At 39.5% G+C, this 18,051-nt stretch overlaps 1 protein-coding gene across 1 annotated transcript in view; it reads left to right on the forward strand.

Moving 5' to 3' along the window:
* The window catches only part of DDX10 (DEAD-box helicase 10), a 271,491-nt gene extending 257,403 nt beyond the window's left edge, over nt 1-14,088 (forward strand). Inside the window, exon 18 of the mRNA XM_047692650.1 lies at nt 13,409-14,088. Within this exon, the coding sequence (XP_047548606.1) occupies nt 13,409-13,586 (178 nt within the window). The 3' untranslated portion in view covers nt 13,587-14,088. The remainder of the gene's footprint in view (nt 1-13,408) is intronic.
* The last annotated feature ends 3,963 nt before the right edge of the window (nt 14,089-18,051 follow it).

Consider the following 18,051-nt stretch of genomic DNA (forward strand, 5'->3'; position numbering starts at 1 on the left):
TAGGCATACTTGAAAGACTTCAAAAGGTGCCACCAAAGTACCCTCCAGAAAGTTTAGTAGTAATTTATACTCCCACCCAGGACTTTATTGGAGTTCAGTTGCGTACAGGTGAAAAAGAAATCACTTTAGTGTTAGGAAGTAGCAATGCTAAGTGCAAAATGGCTAATAAACAATTAGAGCTGTTGGCTTTCAGAGGAAAGAGATCACTTTTAATAGGGAGTTTGGGGACCTTTCGCAGAAGGTAAGGAATTAGAGAAGGCTGACCAAGAGGAAGGTGCCACATTGACAGAAGGGCACAGGTGGGACACACAAGAGTCTCTGGGGTCTCTGATCTAAACAAGTAAGGGGCCATGTTTGAGAGGAGTCCAGGAAGAGGGACCAGGAGGAAGGCTGGTTGACATAGCAGCTTGACTCCAGGCATTCCTCCCTCTTTGGTTTCTCCTAAGTGTCACACAGGCTGTACTCTTACTCTGGGTCACAAGGCAGCCGTGAGTACCTGAAAAAGTTAAAATGTTGAAACCAGGAAATCAAACCTCCTGAAAAATCTGTTCACTTTCTGGCAGAGTTTTGGGTTTGGGGTTCAGAATTTTTTTTTTTTTCTTCAGAAAAAAAGTAAGAAAGTTCTATTCCATTTAAAAGTCAATTAGTAATGTATTAAGATGTAAAAATGGAATTCACATTTCAGTGTTAAATCCTTTATTATTCTTAGTGATGAATAAATTGTTTCACTCATTTACTTTGGGTATTGAGACAAGCTTTTACATATCATTTTCATGAATGTTTCAAAGCCATTGAAGTAACATTTCCCTGTTATTGTCAGTTTGGATTACATATTACGACGTGGTATTTTTCTTTGTGTTTTGTTGTAGGATTAGTTCTTTAAATGACACACCAGACATTACTCATTAAATCTGTTAGTTGGATTATTGAACAATAAGTAGTTCTGAATTCTTTAGCTTTAGTGGTTTTGTTTTATAGCATCAGTGTGCGTCCAGTGTCCTGAGCCATGCTTTTCCTTTTTAAGCTGTGTTTTATCCACCAGTATTTTGTACTTTTACAACGTTGAGCAGCAGCAAGATAGCCCTTTTGACACTCTCTTCATAGATTTGAAGAATGTGGAGAGAGTTTGACGCTTGATGTCCCATAGAAATCCTGAAATAAAAAAATGCAGAGCTCAGGCCCAGACTCTTGGCCCTGTTTTGTAGGCCACCATCAAGTTCTCAGTTCGTACCATGAGCCTCCTCACATCCTTCAGTTCAGTGGAGTAGACTTAATTCATTGAAGAAAACTCACAGATGTTACTGCTGTTTCCCACCTGTATTCTGATTTTCTCCCAGCAGACCTATTCCTAGAATATTCCACCATCTAATTGGTAAAGTGCACCAATGCTGTGCTACTGTGGGACAGCTAATAGAACCCTTGATTGAGAGGTACAAGAGCCTCTTTCAGCAGCTGCAGAAAACAATTGAAGAACCAAGAAACTAGAACTCACTGTTACATACATTAGACTGTTAACCAATCCTAAAGAAGTCCTGTCTCTTAATTAGATCCAAGAACCCACTGTCAAACATTAGCTATATGTAGGGTCAGAAACCTCTGCCTGATTCATCAGGATATAAGTACACTAGAGGTTTCTAGTGTCATACATTCCCCCTCACCTTTATTGAATACAATTGAGACATAATATTGAGTGTAAGGTGTATACCATGTTATTTGATACACTTACATATTGCAAAATGATTTCCACTCTAGTACTATTAGCTTACACCTATATAGCATTACATAATTAGGTTTGTGTGTATTGTGTGTGATGAGAACATTAACCATTTATTATTTTAACAACTTTCAAGTATCTAATACAATCACTATAGCGTACGTTAGATCTGAAACCAAACTTTGTACTCTTTGGCCAACACCTTCCCATTTCCCTACCCCCAGCCCCGGTAACTACCGTTCTAGTCTCTGATTCCTGAGTTTGCCTTTTTTAGATTCCATATATAAGTGGTATCATTACAGATTTCATCTTTCTCTGTCTGCCTTATGTCACTTAACATGATGCCCTCAAGGTCCATCCATTTGGTTGCAGATTTTCTCATGGTTGAGTAATATTTCATTGTGTATATATAATACACTACATCATCTGTCCATCCATCTGAACTAAACACTTAGGTTGTGTCCATTTCCTGCCTGTTGTGAGTAATACTGCATTGAACATGAGAACGCAGACAAGTCTTCAAGATGTTGTTTTCCTTTTCTTTGGATATATATCCAGAATGGGGATTGGTGGATCATTTGGTGGTTCTATTCTTAATATTTTTAGGAACCTCCATGCTGGTTTCCATAGAGATTATACTGATTGCATTCCTGCTAACAGTGCACAAATATTCCCTTTCCACCCCCTCACCAACACTTGTTATCTCTTGTCTTTTTGATGACACCCATTCTGCCAGGTGTGAGGTCATATCTCATTGTGACTTTGATTGGCATTTCCCTGGTAATTAGTGGTAATTGAGCACCTTTTCTTGTACCTATTGGTCAGGTGTATGTCTTCTTTGGAAAAATGTCCACCCACTTCCTCTGCCTAATTTTTAAACAGATTATTATATTTGTGGGTTTTTCTGTTCCTATATATTTTGGATATTAACCTTTTATCATGTATATGGCTTATAGTATTTTCTCCATTTTGTAGGTTGACTTTTTATTTTTTTCTTTAGTTTCTTTTACTATGCAGAAACTTTCTAGTGTAATGTAGTCTTTCTTTCTTTTGCTTTTGCTTCTTGTGCTTTTGGTGTCATGTCTGAAAAACTGTTGTCAAGACCAGCATTATGGAGTTTTATCCCTGTTTTCTTCTAGGAGTTTTTATGGTTTGGAGTCATCTGTCTTTAAGCCATTTTGTGTTAACCTTTGTGGAAGGGATCCAGTTTCATTCTTCTAAATGTGGTCACCCAATTTTCACACCTTTTTTTATTGGAAGAGAGCATTCTTTCTTCATTGAGTAGTCTCTCTTCCCTTGTCAAATATTATTTGACCATAAGTGCAAATGTTTGTTTCTTGGCTCTTTGCTCTGCTCTGTTGGTCTGCGTGTCTGTTTCTATGTCAGTACTATACTACTGTTTTTTGATTACTGTAGCTTTGTAGTATAGTTTGAAGTCAAGATGTGTGATGCCTCTGGATTTGTTCTTTCTTAGGATTGCCTTGGCTTGTTGGAATCTAATGAATTTAGGATTATTTTTTCTATTTCATGAAAAGTGCCATTGGAATTTTCATAGAGATTCCATTGACTCTAGAGATGGTTTGGGGTAGTATGGGCCTTTTAATAATACTAATTCTTCTGATTTATTAATTATGGGATATCTTCCCATTTGTTTGTCTTCTTCAGTTTCTTTCATCAAAATTTTATAGTTTTCAGTGTACCAATAATTCACATCCGTGATTATACTTACTCCCAGGTTTGGTTTTGATGATGTTGTGCATGGGATGTTTTTTAAAAATGTCTTTTTCGGATAACTTGCTGCTGGAATAAAGAAATGCTACTGATTTTTATATGTTGATTTTTGTATCTTGCAACTTTATTGATTGTGATGGTTTTTTTGGTAGAGTCTTTAGGATTTTCTACATATAAGATCATATCTGTAAAGAATCACAAAATTACTTCCTTTCTGATTTGAATGCCTTTTCTTTTTCTTGTCTGCTTGCTTTTGCTGGTACTTATAGTATGTTGAATATGCATAATGAGAGTGGGCATCCTCTAATTTTCCTGATGTTAGAGAAAAAGCTTTCAGTCTCTAACTATTAAGTATAATGTCACCCATGGCTTGTCATATACAGTTTATATTATGTTGAGGTACATTCCCTCTTTACCTAATTCGTTGAGAGTTTTTATCAAGAAAGGATGTTGAATTTTGTCAAGTGCTTTTTCTGCATCTATTGAGATGATTATATGCTTTTTATTTTTCATTTTCTTTTTTTGTTTTTTAAGATTTATTTATTTGACAGAGATCACAAGTAGGCAGAGAGAGAGAAGGGGAAGCAGGCTTCCTGCTGAGCAGAGAGCCCGATGCAGGCTCAATCCCAGGACCCTGGGATCATGACCTGAGCTGAAGGCAGAGGCTTTAACCCACTGAGCCACCCAGGCACCCTACTTTTCATTTTCTTAATTTGGTATATCATGTTTATTGATTTGGGTATGTTAAACCATCTTTGCATCCCAGGGATGAATCCCAGCTTCATCGTGATGTGTGGTCCTTTTAATATGCTGTTGAATTTAGCTTGTTAATATCTTGTTGATAATTTTTCCATCTGTATTCATCAGGAATATTGACCTATAGTTTTCTTTTCTTGTTAGTATTTTTATCTGGCTTTGGCATTAGATTAGTTCAGTCCATGTAAAATGTGTTTGGGAATATTCTCTCCTCATCAGTGTTTTAGAAGAGTTTGAGAAGAAATGGCATTAATTCTTTTTTAAGGGTTTAGCAGAATTCACTAGGAACACCTTCTGCTTCTGGACTTTGCTGGGAGGATTTTGATTACTTTCAGTCTCCTTATTCATTATTGGTCTGTTCAGACTTACAGTTTTTTTTCATGATTCAGTGTTGTTTGGTTGCTGTTTCTAGGAATTCATTCATTTCTTCTGGGTTATTCAAATGGTTGGTGTGTAATTAATTCATAGTGGTCTTATGATCTTTTATATTTTTGTGGTAGCAGTTGTTATGTCTCCTTTCTCATTTCTGACTTTGAGTCTGATTTCTTTTTTTCTTGACTTAGCCTAGCTAAATGCCGGTTTTGTTTATCTTTAGAAAAAAACTAGTTCTTGTTTTTGTTTTTTTTCTTTTGTTTTTCTGGTCTCTTATTATTTTCTGATCTTTGTATTTCATTGCTTCTGCTAACTTTAGACTTCATTTGTTCTTTTTTTTAGTTCCTTGAGGTATAAAGTTAGGTTGTTTATTTGAGACCTTTCTTGTTTCTTAATGTAGGCTTTTAACTCTATAAACTTGCCCTTAAAAATGCTTTTGCTGCATCTCACAGGTTTTGCTATTTTGTGTTTCCATTTTCAGAGATTTAAAAAAATTTTTTTTAATTTCTTCCTTGACCCAGTCATTGTTCAGAACTATGTTATTTAATTTTTACATATTTGTGAATTTTTCCGTTTTCTTCTTGTAATTGATTTCCAGTTTGATACAATATCAATATGATTTTAGTCTTCTTAAAATTTTCTGAGAGTTATTTTATGACCTATCATGATCTGTCCTGCAGATTTTTCCATGTATGCTTGACAAGAACATGTATTCTTTTGCTGTTGGGTGGAATGTCCTCTATATATCTGGTAGGTTCATTTGGTCTAAAGTATAGTTCAATTTTAACATTTCCTTATTAATTTTTGTGTGTCTGGATAATCTAGCCATTTGTTGAAAGCTAAATACTCTATTCTTGTATCATCTATTTCTCCCTTTAGATTTGTTAGTATTTGGTAAGTATATTGTGGTGCTCCAGTGTTGGGTCTATATATATTTATGATTGCTGTATTCTCTTAGTCAGTTTACTGCTTTATCATCATATAATGATCTTTTTCATCTTTTGTTTTGGCTTATTTTTTCTGATATAAGTAAACAGTTACCCCTGCTCTCTTTTGCTTTCCACTTGCAAGGAGTATCTTTTTCCATCCCTTTCTTGTGAGACTGTATGTCCTTAAAGATGAAGTGAGTTTTTTACAGGCAATATATAGTTGGGTCTTATCCATCCAACCACTCTATGTCCTTTGATTAGAGAATTTAATTCATTTTAATTTAGAATAATTATTGATAGGTAAGAACTTAGTAATGTTATCTGACTCTTTTCTGGCTGTTCTGTTGTTCCCTGGTTTTGTTTTTTCTCCTCTCTTGCTCTCTCTTGCTCCCTTCCTTTTTGAGTTGATTTCCTAGAGAGGTATGCTCTGATTCCCTTATCCTTATCTTTTGTGGGTCTGCTCTAGGTTTTTACTTTGCGGTTGCCATGAAGCTTACATAAAACATCTTATCGATATAATAGCCTATTTTATGTTAATAACAGCTTATTTCAAATGCATACAAAAACTCTATCCTTTTATTTCTCTCTTCTTACATTTTTGGTATCACAATTTACCTCTTTTTATATACTGTGTATTCATTAACCAGTATTGTAGCTGTAGTTATTTTTAATACTCTTGTCCTTTAGCCTTTATACTGGAGTTATGTGGTAAACTCACTACCATATTACAGAACTAGCTTTTGTTTTTGTACTCACATATTTTATTTTACATTTTTTTAAAGATTTTATTTATTTATTTATTTTTTACTTGAGAGAGAGAGCAATCACAAGCAGAGGGAGGAGCAGAAGAAAAGAGAGAGGAAGAAGCACCCTCCCCACTAAACAGGGAACCTGATGTGGGGCTCAATCCCAGACCTCTGGGATTGTGCCCTGAGCCAAAGGCAGACACTTAATGAACTGAGCCACCCAGGCACCCCTGTACTACTGTTTTTTTAATTTAACTCTATACTTACCTTTAGCGTGTATTGGATAGTTTCATAGGTTTTCATATACTCTGCATCCTTTCATATCAGCTTGGATTCCTTCCGCTTTTGTTTGCCCAGGATAGTCTTTTTCTCTTATTTATTTCTGAAAGACAGCTTGGCTGGATAGAATATCTTGGTTGGAATTTTTTTCTTTCATATCATCCCATCCTCTCTAAGCCTATAAAGTTTCTGCTGAGAAATCTGCTGATAGCCTTATAAGAATTCCCTTATCAGTGACAAGCTTCTTTTCTCTTGCTGCTCTTAAGATTCTTCCTTTGTCTTTGAATTTTGGCTTTTTTATTGTAATGTGTCTTAGAGGAGATTTCTTTCCATTGAATTTGGGAAGCTATGAGCTTTATAAACTTGGGACATTCAGGTCCCTCCACAGATTTGGGAAGATCTTGGCTATGATTTCTTTAAATAAGCTTTCTGCTCCCCTCTTTTCTCCTTCTGAGATTCCAATAATTTAAAGTGTTTCTTTTGAAAGGTATGTTGTAGATTATGTAGGCTTTCTCCACTCTCTTTCATTCTCTTCCCTTTGTTCTCCTCTGACTGGATAATTTCAAAGTTTCTGTCTTCTAACTCACAGATCCTTTCTTCTGCTTGATCTGTTCTAATGTTGGTCCTCCCTTCTGAGGTTTTTATTTTATTCATTGTATTCTTGAGCTGCAGGGGGTTTTTGTTTTTGTTTGTTTGTTTGTTTGTTTTTTAATAGTTTCTGTCTCTTTGTTAAACTTCTCATTTTGTAATACATTGTTTTCCTGGTTTTGTTGATTTTTTTTAATATATATACCTCATGGAACTTCCTTTCAACAACTATTTTGATTTCTTTATCCAGTAAACTATAGATCTTCATGTGTTTGAGATCAGTTACTGGAGGATTACTGTGACCTTTTGGTGATATCATGTTTTCTTGATTGGTCACATTCCTTGAAGTTTTGTGTTGCTGTCTTCACAGTAGTGGTCACAGGCACCTCCTTTAGTCTTGACTAACTGCCTTTGAGAGAGAAATGCCCTCTGTCATCCCTAGGTCAGCTAGGGATTCTGAAGCTTTCTTAGACCTTCTATGGATTCACCTGCTCCACACTTCTTGGTCTCTCTTGTGCCAGAATTTTTAAGCTTGTATGTCTCCTCTTGATCTTGAAACATCAGGCCAAATGTTTACACCCTCCCTTTTGCTTTCCCAAGAATGGCACTAATGCTGAAGTGGCCGTTCCCTGACCTATAGGTTTGGGTCATGCTCAGTAGCTATCTGCCAAAGTTCACTCTCACTACCACTGTCAGGAGCATGAACAGGAAGCTGTACATAGGTGTTGGGGGGTATGGGTGAGGCACACAGATGCTGGAGGGTGTCCATGAACCAGTTGGAGGGATCTGTGTACAAGGCATCTCCGTTGGTTCATGGGTGGGGTTCTTGATGGAATCAGGAATGGAATGACACAGTGAGCAGGATTCACATTCTTTTATTCTGAGAGTCCTGTCTGCCACTCTCCCGGCCTCTTCCTGCCTCTTGCCCCCAGCCATGCAGGTAATGATCTAGTACTCTAAATGGCGTGAGAAAGAAATGGGCCTTTTGGGCAACATTCCACACAGCTGGGGAAGCTGGGTACTCACTTGCTGTCACTTTCCACCATCGGAAAAATCATGGCTAAGATTTCTTGGCCCTCATTTTTGCCAGCTGGAGGGAGGGGTGATATGAATGAAGTCAAACTATTCCTCTTACCCTTTCTAATGTGTTCAAACTCATTTTTTTTCCTCTATTGGTGTGCTAAATTTCTCCACTGGAAAACTGGAATTCCAGAGGGTCCTGTCATCCATGTGTAATTGTTTAAGGTGATGTCCTCCCACTGCTGAGAGGAGCTGGAGCCAGTTCACAGCTGGGACTGTAGTCTATACGCCTGTTACCGAAGCATGGTTGGGTGAGACTCCTCTCAGGTCTATGGCATCTAGTGGTAGATCCCACAGTTCCCACAAAAGCATTTTTGTCCCTGTTGTTGGGAGGGAACACGAACAGGGCTGTCTTCTTCAGCCATGTTCCTGACCTCTGACCTCACTCTGTAGTAGCTCACCATTTGGGGGAAGCCTTTTCTTTCTTTGTTTTACTTTTTAAAGATTTTACCTATTTATTTATTTGAGGGAGAGAAAGAGAAAGGGAGAGCATGATAAGGGAGAAGGTCAGAGGGAGAAGCAGACTCCCCGCGGAGCTGGGAGCCTGATGCAGAATTCGATCCCAGGACTCTGGGATCATTACCCTACTCGAAGGTAGTGGCTTAACCAACTGAGCCACCCAGCTGCCTGGAGGAGATCTTTTCTGAAGAGACCACATTGTCACCACATTTTGCTTTCTTGCTTTCCTTATGTTTCCTAGATTGATTATCTTTTCCCCTTTTGGGTGACTTACCTTTAGAATATCTATATTATTGTTTAATAATTAATTTGTTACACAAATTACTCATATGCTATGGAAAGTAGGATAAAATATCTTTAGAATTTGAACTGGTCCACAAAGCAGCAAAGCTGCTAATTATGAAAATATTTGGGTTACATAAATTTCCCATCTTCCTTTTATTATCCGAACCAGCTATTTCCTGCAGGGAATATGATGTTCAAGAGCACATTAACAAAGGATGCATTAGTAAAGCCCACTAATTGGGCTCTTTCTGATGAGCTGCTCTGAAATGCATTTGAAGCACAGGCAGGGTGGAAATCAGTATTGGCCTGTACCAAATCAGCCATGGCACTCTAGCCCAGTGCGACTGGCACAGGACTGGCAATCCTCGAGCAGGTTAAGAATGAATACTTTGTTTTTAAAGCCTGTTTCCACTAAAAATTACTGTCTTTGCTAACTGAATTCCCATCGTGTAGGAACTCTTCAGAGTTCACCTCTATGAGCACCCTTTCGAAATGCAGTCGTTTGTGGCTTAAAGTAACCTCATAGTGCTGTCGAGTTTGTGTTTCCTCCAGTGGAGAGAGAGAATGGCTGCTGAGTCAGAGCACTGGGCATTTCTGGGAGGTGAGATGTGAAGTTATTTATGGCTTTGCTTCAAACTGGTCATAAGTGGATATGCTGATTAAGCACATTCACTCATATCTGGGCGTGCTTTTTTTTTTTTCTTTTTTTTTCTTTTTTTTTTTTTTTTTGGTTGAGAGAGAGAGATCACAAGTAGGCAGAGAGGTAGGCGGAGAGAGAGGAGGAAGCAGGTTCCCCGCCGAGCAGAGAGCCTGATGCGAGGCTCGATCCCAGGACCCTGAGACCATGACCTGAGCCGAAGGCAGAGGCTTTAACCCACTGAGACCACCCAGGTGCCCCCTGGGCATGCTTCTTAAGAAGTAATATACTCCATTGGAACTTGAACAGTTTGGTGGTTTGGTTTTTGTTTTGTTTTATTTTTTGAATACATCATATGCTTAGAATACAATATTTTCTGTGATTTTTTTGCTTTTTTATTAACATCAATGTAAGAATTTATTTGAAAGGGAGTAGTTAATAGGCAGAAAGGAAATGAACATGTATTGAGTGTTACTGTGTTCTTGCCTTTATGTAATCTCATGTAAATCATGCAGCAATTCTGCTAAGTAAATTATATAATCTTCATCTTTGCAGAGAGACTAAGGCTTAGAAGAAATGGTAATTGATTGACTAAGATTTGACTGTTAGTACCAAATCAGTGCTCTTCCCACAGCCAATTCTTTTCTTTCTTGTCTTCCAAATATTGACAGAAGCAAGTCAACTCTTTGCTTTTATTAGCTTGGCTTTAGAGCTGAATTTAGAGTTCTTCAGATCTGGGTTTGATTCTGGTGTTTATAATCTGGGTGCAGTCATTTAATCATTGTAGAAAACAAAGCTCATGCTCCCCATACCAAGGATTTTCATGAAGACAAATGATATAATCTGTGTAAAGCATGTAGCACAGTAAGCCTTTAATGAAGGGTCACTACTACGAACACTGCTAGATGGGCTTTTTATTTTGCTTTAATCTCACATCTGGTAATTGGGTCATCTTTGAACATGATGATGGTATCTCAAAAACACTTTGAGAATGTTTTGCCCTTTCTTCTATTTTTAATGTATTAGGTGATTTCCTCTACCTTTAGAATCTAGCTTTATTTTTATGGTCTGTGCCTCAAGTGTATGCAGAATACTGCAATTATGTTTGTTTGTTTTTTAATTGACGTATAGTTGACACACAATCTTACATTAGTTTCAGTTGGACAACATAGTGATTCCACAACTCTGTACCTTATGCTATGCTCACTTCATGGTAGGCACCATCTGTCACTGGACAACACTGTTACAGTTCTGTTGATTATATTCCCTATGTGGTAGCTTTCCTCCCCATGAATTATTCATTCCATTACTGGAAGTCTGTACCTCTTACTGCCTTCACCCATTTCACCTATCCCTGCCTCCTTCCCTCTGGCGACAATCAGTTCTTAATGTTTATGGGGCTGTTTCTGCTTTTTGTTTGTTTTATTTTTCAGATTCCACATGTAAGTGAAATCATATGATATTTGTCTTTCTCAGTCTGACTTATTTCATTCTGCGAAATCCCTTCTAGATCCATCCATGTTTTCACAAATGGCAAGAACTCATTTTTTTAAAGGCTGAGTAATATTCCATTATATATATAATAAATATGCATGCTACATCTTCTTTATCTGTTTAACTGTCAAGGGTCAATTAGGTGGCTTCCATATTTTCGTTATGGTGAATAATGCTGCAGTGAACATAGAGGTACATATATCTTTTTGAGTTAGTGTTTTCATTTTCTTAGGGTAAATGCCTAGTAGTGGAATTACTGGTTATATGATTTTTCCATTTTAAATTTTTGAGGAACCTCCATACTCTTTTCCACAGTAGCTGAACCGGTTTGCATTCCTACCAATAGTGCATGAGGGTTCCCCTTTCTCCACATCCTCACAAACACTTGTTGTTTCTCATCTTTTTGATACTAGCCATTCTGATACTTCATTGTAATTTTGAGTTGCATTTCCCTCATAATTAGTGATGTTGAACATCTTTTCATTGCCTGTTGGCCATCTGTATGCTGCTGCTGTTGTTGTTTTGAAAGATGTCTATTCAGGTTCTATGCCCATTTTTAAATTGGATTGTTTGGCTTTTTTGGTGTTGAATTGTAGAAGTTCTTTATATATTTTGGATTTTAACTGCTTATCAGATATGTCATTTGCAAATATCGTTTCTCATTCAGCAGGTTGCGTTGTTCTGTTGATGGTTTCCTTCACTACAAAAGCATTTTAGTTTGATGTAGTCTCAGTAATTTATTTTTGCTTTTGTTTCCCTTGCCTAAGGAGGCATTTTTAGAAAAATGTTGCCAAGGCCAATGTCCAAGAGACCACTGCCTGTATTTTCTTTAAGGAGTTTTACTGTGTAGGTCTCACACTTAGGTCTTTAATCCATTTTGAATTTATTTTTGTCTATGATGTAAGAAAGTAGTCCAGTTTCCTTCTTTTGCATGTAGCTATCCAGTTTTCTCAGTACCATTCATTGAAGAGACTGTCTTTTACACATTGTATATTCCTGCATCCTTTGTTGTGGATTAATTAACCATGTAAGCTTGGGTTTATTTGGGGGCTCTCTATCCTGTTACATTGATCTGTGTGTCTGTTTTTGTGCCAGTACCATACTGTTTTGAGTACTATAGCTTTGTAGTTTATTTTGAAATTTGGAATTGTGATACCTCCAGCTTTGTTCTTTATCAAGATTGCTTTGGACATTTGGTGTCTTTTGTGGTTCTATACAAATTTTAGGATCATTTGTTCTAGTTCTGTGAAAAACACCATAGGAATATTGATAAGGATTGCATTGAATCTGTAGATAGTTTTGGATAGTAGAACATTTTAATATTAACTCTTAGAGTCAATGAGCATAATATATCTTTCCATTTATTTGTGTCGTCTTCAAATTTCTTTCATTGATGTCTTACAGATTTCAAGATACAGGTCTTTTAACTCTTCAGTTAAATTGATTCCTAGGTTATGTGATTTGGCGGTGGGGGTGGGTGTGCAGTAGTAAATGGGATTATTTTCTTAATTTCTCTTTCTGCTTCTCTGGTATAGTAATGCAATAGATTACTGTACATTGGTTTTGTGTTCTGCAACTTTACTGAATTTATTTATTTCCAGTAGTCTTTTGGTGGAGTCTTTAGGGTTTTCTATATATAACATCATGTCTGGAAATAGTGACAGTTTTACTTCTTCCTTCCAATCTGGATGCCTTTTATTTCTTTTTCTTGTTTGATTGCAACAGCTAGTACTTCCATTACTATTTTAAATAAAAGTAGTGAGAGTAGAATACTGTAATAGTGTTTGCTTTTCCAAGACAAGACAATCTGTATCTTAGGTACAGATTTTAAATGGGGGAGGTTTATTTGATGTCTTAAATAATGCAACACTTGAGGTTCTCTTTTACTCATGTTCTGTATATCACAACTTAATACAACACGTATTAGTTGTCTGGTATCCTGATATCTGTGAGCCTGCAGACTGCTACTTAAAGGATAACCTAACTTTGAACAGAGGTGGTTGATGTGGCAGGACAAGCACAGATAGGAGCCAGAGTACAGGCCATCGGTGTCCCCAAACTGTGGGTACTATACTCCTAGCTCCCTAGAATTGTGAGTATTGGACGAGACCATGTGTACAAAGTACCCCGCACAGTGTCTGATGCATAGTAGGGCATCTTCCCCCCATGTATTAATGGGAAGGTACTTATGACATAGATAGCCTTGTGTTGTTACAGTTTCTTTCTCTCTTGAGTAATATCACTTTACCAACTATCTGTTTTTGTCCTATTTGAAGTGTTTGATTTCATAATGGATTTAGTTATTTATCAAGTAAATCATTGGATTTGTTCCCACCAGTGATACCAAGAAGAAGCAGGGATTGAGAAAAAGGAACAACAGCGGAATGGAAGACGTGGGACCCACAAATCGTAACGGAAAGAAGGCCAAGTGGGAGACCTTAGAGCCTTTGGATACAGGTCTCTCTTTAGCAGAGGATGAAGAGCTGGTGTTACATCTGCTTAAAAGTCAAAGCTAGATATTCCGTGCTCTTCTCCTTGAAACCTCTGGTCACAATGATGGAAAAACAAGTTGGAAAAACAAGTGGCTGTGGAACACTTGGATGACATGAGTCCCACGCCCAAAGGATCTTTCCTCCAGACTGAAGCGATTATATCTCTAAGCCCCTTTCACAAGATGTGCTTTGCACTATCTCAGAGCAAACTCAGAGTGCAGGTGGATTATAAATTTTCTTGATCCCGTTTTCCAGCATGTGCTCTGTTAGATTTTACCCATGGATTCCTTCATCTCGTCATTGAAGATGCTCCCTTTGATTTACCGGCAACTTCTGGAGACCTTGTTTCATTATTAGAAATTCCTGTCTTGCTTACCACACAGAAATTTCTATGTACTATAAGACAAAATTGCTCACAGTTTTGATGTATTTAATATCTCTAAAGAGACAGAGTATGATGGACCAGCCCTGAGAAAAAAGTATTTTTGAATTGCGACGATCAATAATAAACATATTTCCTATAAAATATTAATGTTTTCATTGTGTCCAGTAACTCTCGGGGGAAGGTTCCTGAGAGAAAAATGCTTGGCTAATTCCTGACAGTGAATTTTTCATATTCTTAGATTAACCTTCCTAAAGATACCATTTAACTTACACTTGCAGTTTTCATAGCCATTTTTGAAGTCTATGGAAGTCCTGAATCTGAAGAATGTGATCCAAAACCAGTGCCTTAGTAAGCACCCAGCAGGTGGTAGGTCTTCCATAAGAGCCTTATTCAGCTCACTCTGCAGCGCCCCACCCAGAGCTAGCTCCTGATAATGAGTAGCAGATCAAGTAGCAGATCAAGCCAGAGCCTGTTTTTGGTTATGAATAACTGTCACATTTTTTGTGGGGAAAGAAATCTGGGCCTTGGCATGTTGGTTTTACCATAGATTTATCACCCTCTCACTCCATTTGTAAAACAAATAATTTTCAATAACTGGTCCAAACCACTCATGAATCCAAGGAAGGGAATGTCCCAACTGGATATCCCCAAAACAGTTCCAACTCAACCAGAGTCTATATTGTCTCTGAAAAGTTTCTCCTGCTTGTGCAATTAGTATCCCTCTTGGGTGACACCAGGAAACTCAATGACTCTCAGCCTCTCCCTTGACCACCCTTCACTTTGTGGGTTCTATTGATTCTTCTTCATATGACTCTTCAGCATGGTTTGTTCCTTACCTTCCCAACTTCAGACTTTGATCTGGGTTCACATTCTCCTCCTGATGTGCTTCGATCACACCAGTGGCCTCCCAGCTGGTCATGGTGCTCCAGCCTCCTATTTCTCTAGGCATAGCACTGAGCTGAGCGTGTTTCTTCCTAGCTGTTTCTTACTTCCACTCTGGTGCTTATCATGCACTGTTCCAGACATTGTTTATAAGCCTGTCCCCCCTGTTATGTGACAAGTTTCTGGACTATGCTTACCATCCTGGGTAACCCCGAGAGCCAAATACAGCACCTGCCCCATAATGGATTCTCAGTAAATGCTAATGGAATTAATGAATGAACAGGAATAGTCCGAATAGTTCGTTAAAATGTATGTTGTAGCACATTGCATTGTCACCTCTGGTAGGAAGGATATAGCGTGATGGAAATGAGAACTGGATAAAATGGCTATTATGGGAAAGAATGACTATAGATGGCAAAGGAATTTAGGGTACAACAAACTGGGAAGATTTTGAAGATTCTGGTATAGGACCTCTTGGCCTTGACTATCTCCAAAGGACAGAAGGACCTAAGAGTATGTAAACTGAAGGCTTACCATTGAACTCACTATGTGCAGTTTCAGATTTATTTGTTCTAACCCAAATGAGGAAATAGGGTGGTTTTATTATTCCATATTTATAAACATTGAATAAATATATTGCCAGGCCTTTGGTTCATAAACTAGTTTGAGTTGTATTCTGTCCCTGGAACTGAATGGATCCTGACTAATATATACATTGTAGGGGATTTTAGTTTGCTGGTTTTGAAAACTAATTAAAATATCAGAACAGCGTTGGTAGAAAACTCAGATAAACAATGCATGATAGATTTTGTTCAGTGTTCTTGTGTGGTGTTATTTTTGAGCAAATATTCACTGCACCCTCTTTCCTCCCTTTGGAAAGCATCCTTTCTCCCTCTGCTCCCGTTGGGCCTGTCCATGAGACTTCTGTTAGCCCACGTGGAATGTGGTGGAAATGCCCATGTGCCTTTTAGAAGCAGAGCCTTTAAGGTGCATTGGTGTGGCCATCAGCCCTCTACCTTGAGCCCAATATGGAGCAGAGAGAGGATACTGCCTCTGTCTGGGTGCAAGGCGATCATAGGGCAGGTCGCACAGACCTATAACCACCATGTTCCCTCTAAGTCTTGGGGCCAAGAAACCCACTGAGACTTGGGGGTTTTTCCACAGAGAAAAGTTAAGAAAAACACAGAACCAATGAACAAGAACATTCATCCATTCAATAAATGTTAATAAATTCAGCAACTACCATATGCCAGGCTCTGTACTTGTGAGAAATACAGACAGTTCCCTCCCCTGCTACCATGGGTGGGGTGGGGGTGGTGGGGAGAAGCAAGTTCATCATTTTCATGCATTATGAAAAAAGGTGGAAAAAGAAAGATGACTTTCCATGGGAGAGTGTTGTTGCTGGGGTGCAGGAAGTGGGGAGGACATAGGTGGTGACGTGGCCTAGGACCCAGAGGACTCATTCTCGCCTGATGTTTCCCCAAGGCCACGAGGCCATTCATCAGACCCACTCGTGTACGATGATCTCTAAAATTGCATGAGTCCCTTAGAGCAGATACAGCCAGCAGCAGAAGCCTTTGGAGGACTGCCATCTCATAAGCTTAACATGGCATTTTAGATTTGTTTGGAGCTATAAAAAATGTAATTAATTTTGTTATACAACATTTGAAATACCCTGAACCTGAAAAGTCATCTCCATGCCTGTCAGAGTGTGCCAGGGGTTGCAGATGCTCCTGGCAGTGGGGACGGTAGGGAGGAAGCGGGGATGGGAGGTGGTGCTGCAGGTCCAGGGAAAGGGGCCTGCCACCAATGTTCAGAGACCTTGTTTCCTATCCCTTAAGACCATTTGAACCAGAAGTGTGATCATGGTGTGATTTTTCTTCGCTGGCCCCTGCCGATCAGACAGCCCAGGGCAGACACGCTTTATACACTAATACCCTGTGCCTGCTGAATCAGGACTTGGCAGCCAACCCCAAGGCCAGCATGAGCCTGCGAGAGAGGCTGGTGTGAAAAGCTCGGTCCAAACAGGGACAAGTTGGGCAAGTAACATTCTTACTCCCAGAAAATGAAATTTAGGTAGTCAGAGGGATGGAGTTGGGAGACAGACCAGGGAACACGGTAGATGGAAAGTGAGCTCAGATTAGGAGTTAGGGAGGCACGGCTGTGAGTGAAGGAGAACTCTGGCAGAAACCGAGGAAGTGGTGAGGGAGCCAGCTGGTCGTGGCATGTGAGACAAATCATGGGAGGTAGAGGATCTGGGCCTGGGAGCAGTGAAGACCCGCAGACCCCTCTTGCTTGAGGTCTTTAAGAGCCACATGGACCCTCTAGGGCTTGTCTCCTTGAGACTTTACTTTCTCCTCCGTCCCATTAAATGCCTGCGCAAGTCTGTCTCCTTCACTTCCTGACGTGTGAGACTCCGTTGCCTCAACTCGTCTCTGAGTCTCCAGGGTTTCTGTAGCCAGAAGAGCCTCCGTAAACTCGAGTACTCGCCTGGCCCACTGTGTAGACTTCGGCATGCCTGGCAGTCAGAGCTAACCCCGACCTGTGCGTCTGAGGTGGGACCGGAGGGTCTGCATTCCTTACAGGCCCCTGCTGATGGGATGCCATTGGCCCTTGGTCACATTGGAGTAGCACGGCACTAATGGAATTTGGAGAGTTATTAAAATCATCATTCACAGATAGGGTTCTGTCAGAGTCCCAGCAGGAAACAGATGGCGTGCACAATTAGCCGTGTTCCGAGGGGATTTAATAAAAGGATTATTTACACAGGCCAAGGCAGGGTGTAAGGAAATCATGAAGGGTGGTCTACCTGAGGCTCATCCCAGAAGTGTCCCCACTCCTCACCCTGAAGGAATGAGGGGAGAGGCGGGAAGGAGACACAGCTGGGTGGTGACGTTCAGAGGCCGCCAGCCGCAGGTGACCACGGGGAACCTGCGCAGAGAATAAATCCTGGGACCTCACTATTGTCTCTTGAGCCAAAAAAGCAAGCTGCCTGTGAGGTGAACCTGCGCAGTCACCCGGGACACAGAGCACGGTGGCGAAGCCTGGGGGCCAACAGAAGTGGGCACAGGGACGTAGGGCATAAAGAGATGGAAGCTTATCGTGGGAGGAGAGGAGACCTCGTCCCTTCAGCAGGTGCCGTGTCCTGGGTGCTGCTCTAAGGAGGAGGCCCACAGCGAGGGTGGGCCGTGGGGAAAGCAGCCACAAGACGCTGTCAGGCAG

This window comes from Lutra lutra, chromosome 10 (assembly GCF_902655055.1).
Source record: "Lutra lutra chromosome 10, mLutLut1.2, whole genome shotgun sequence".
NCBI lineage: Eukaryota > Metazoa > Chordata > Mammalia > Carnivora > Mustelidae > Lutra > Lutra lutra.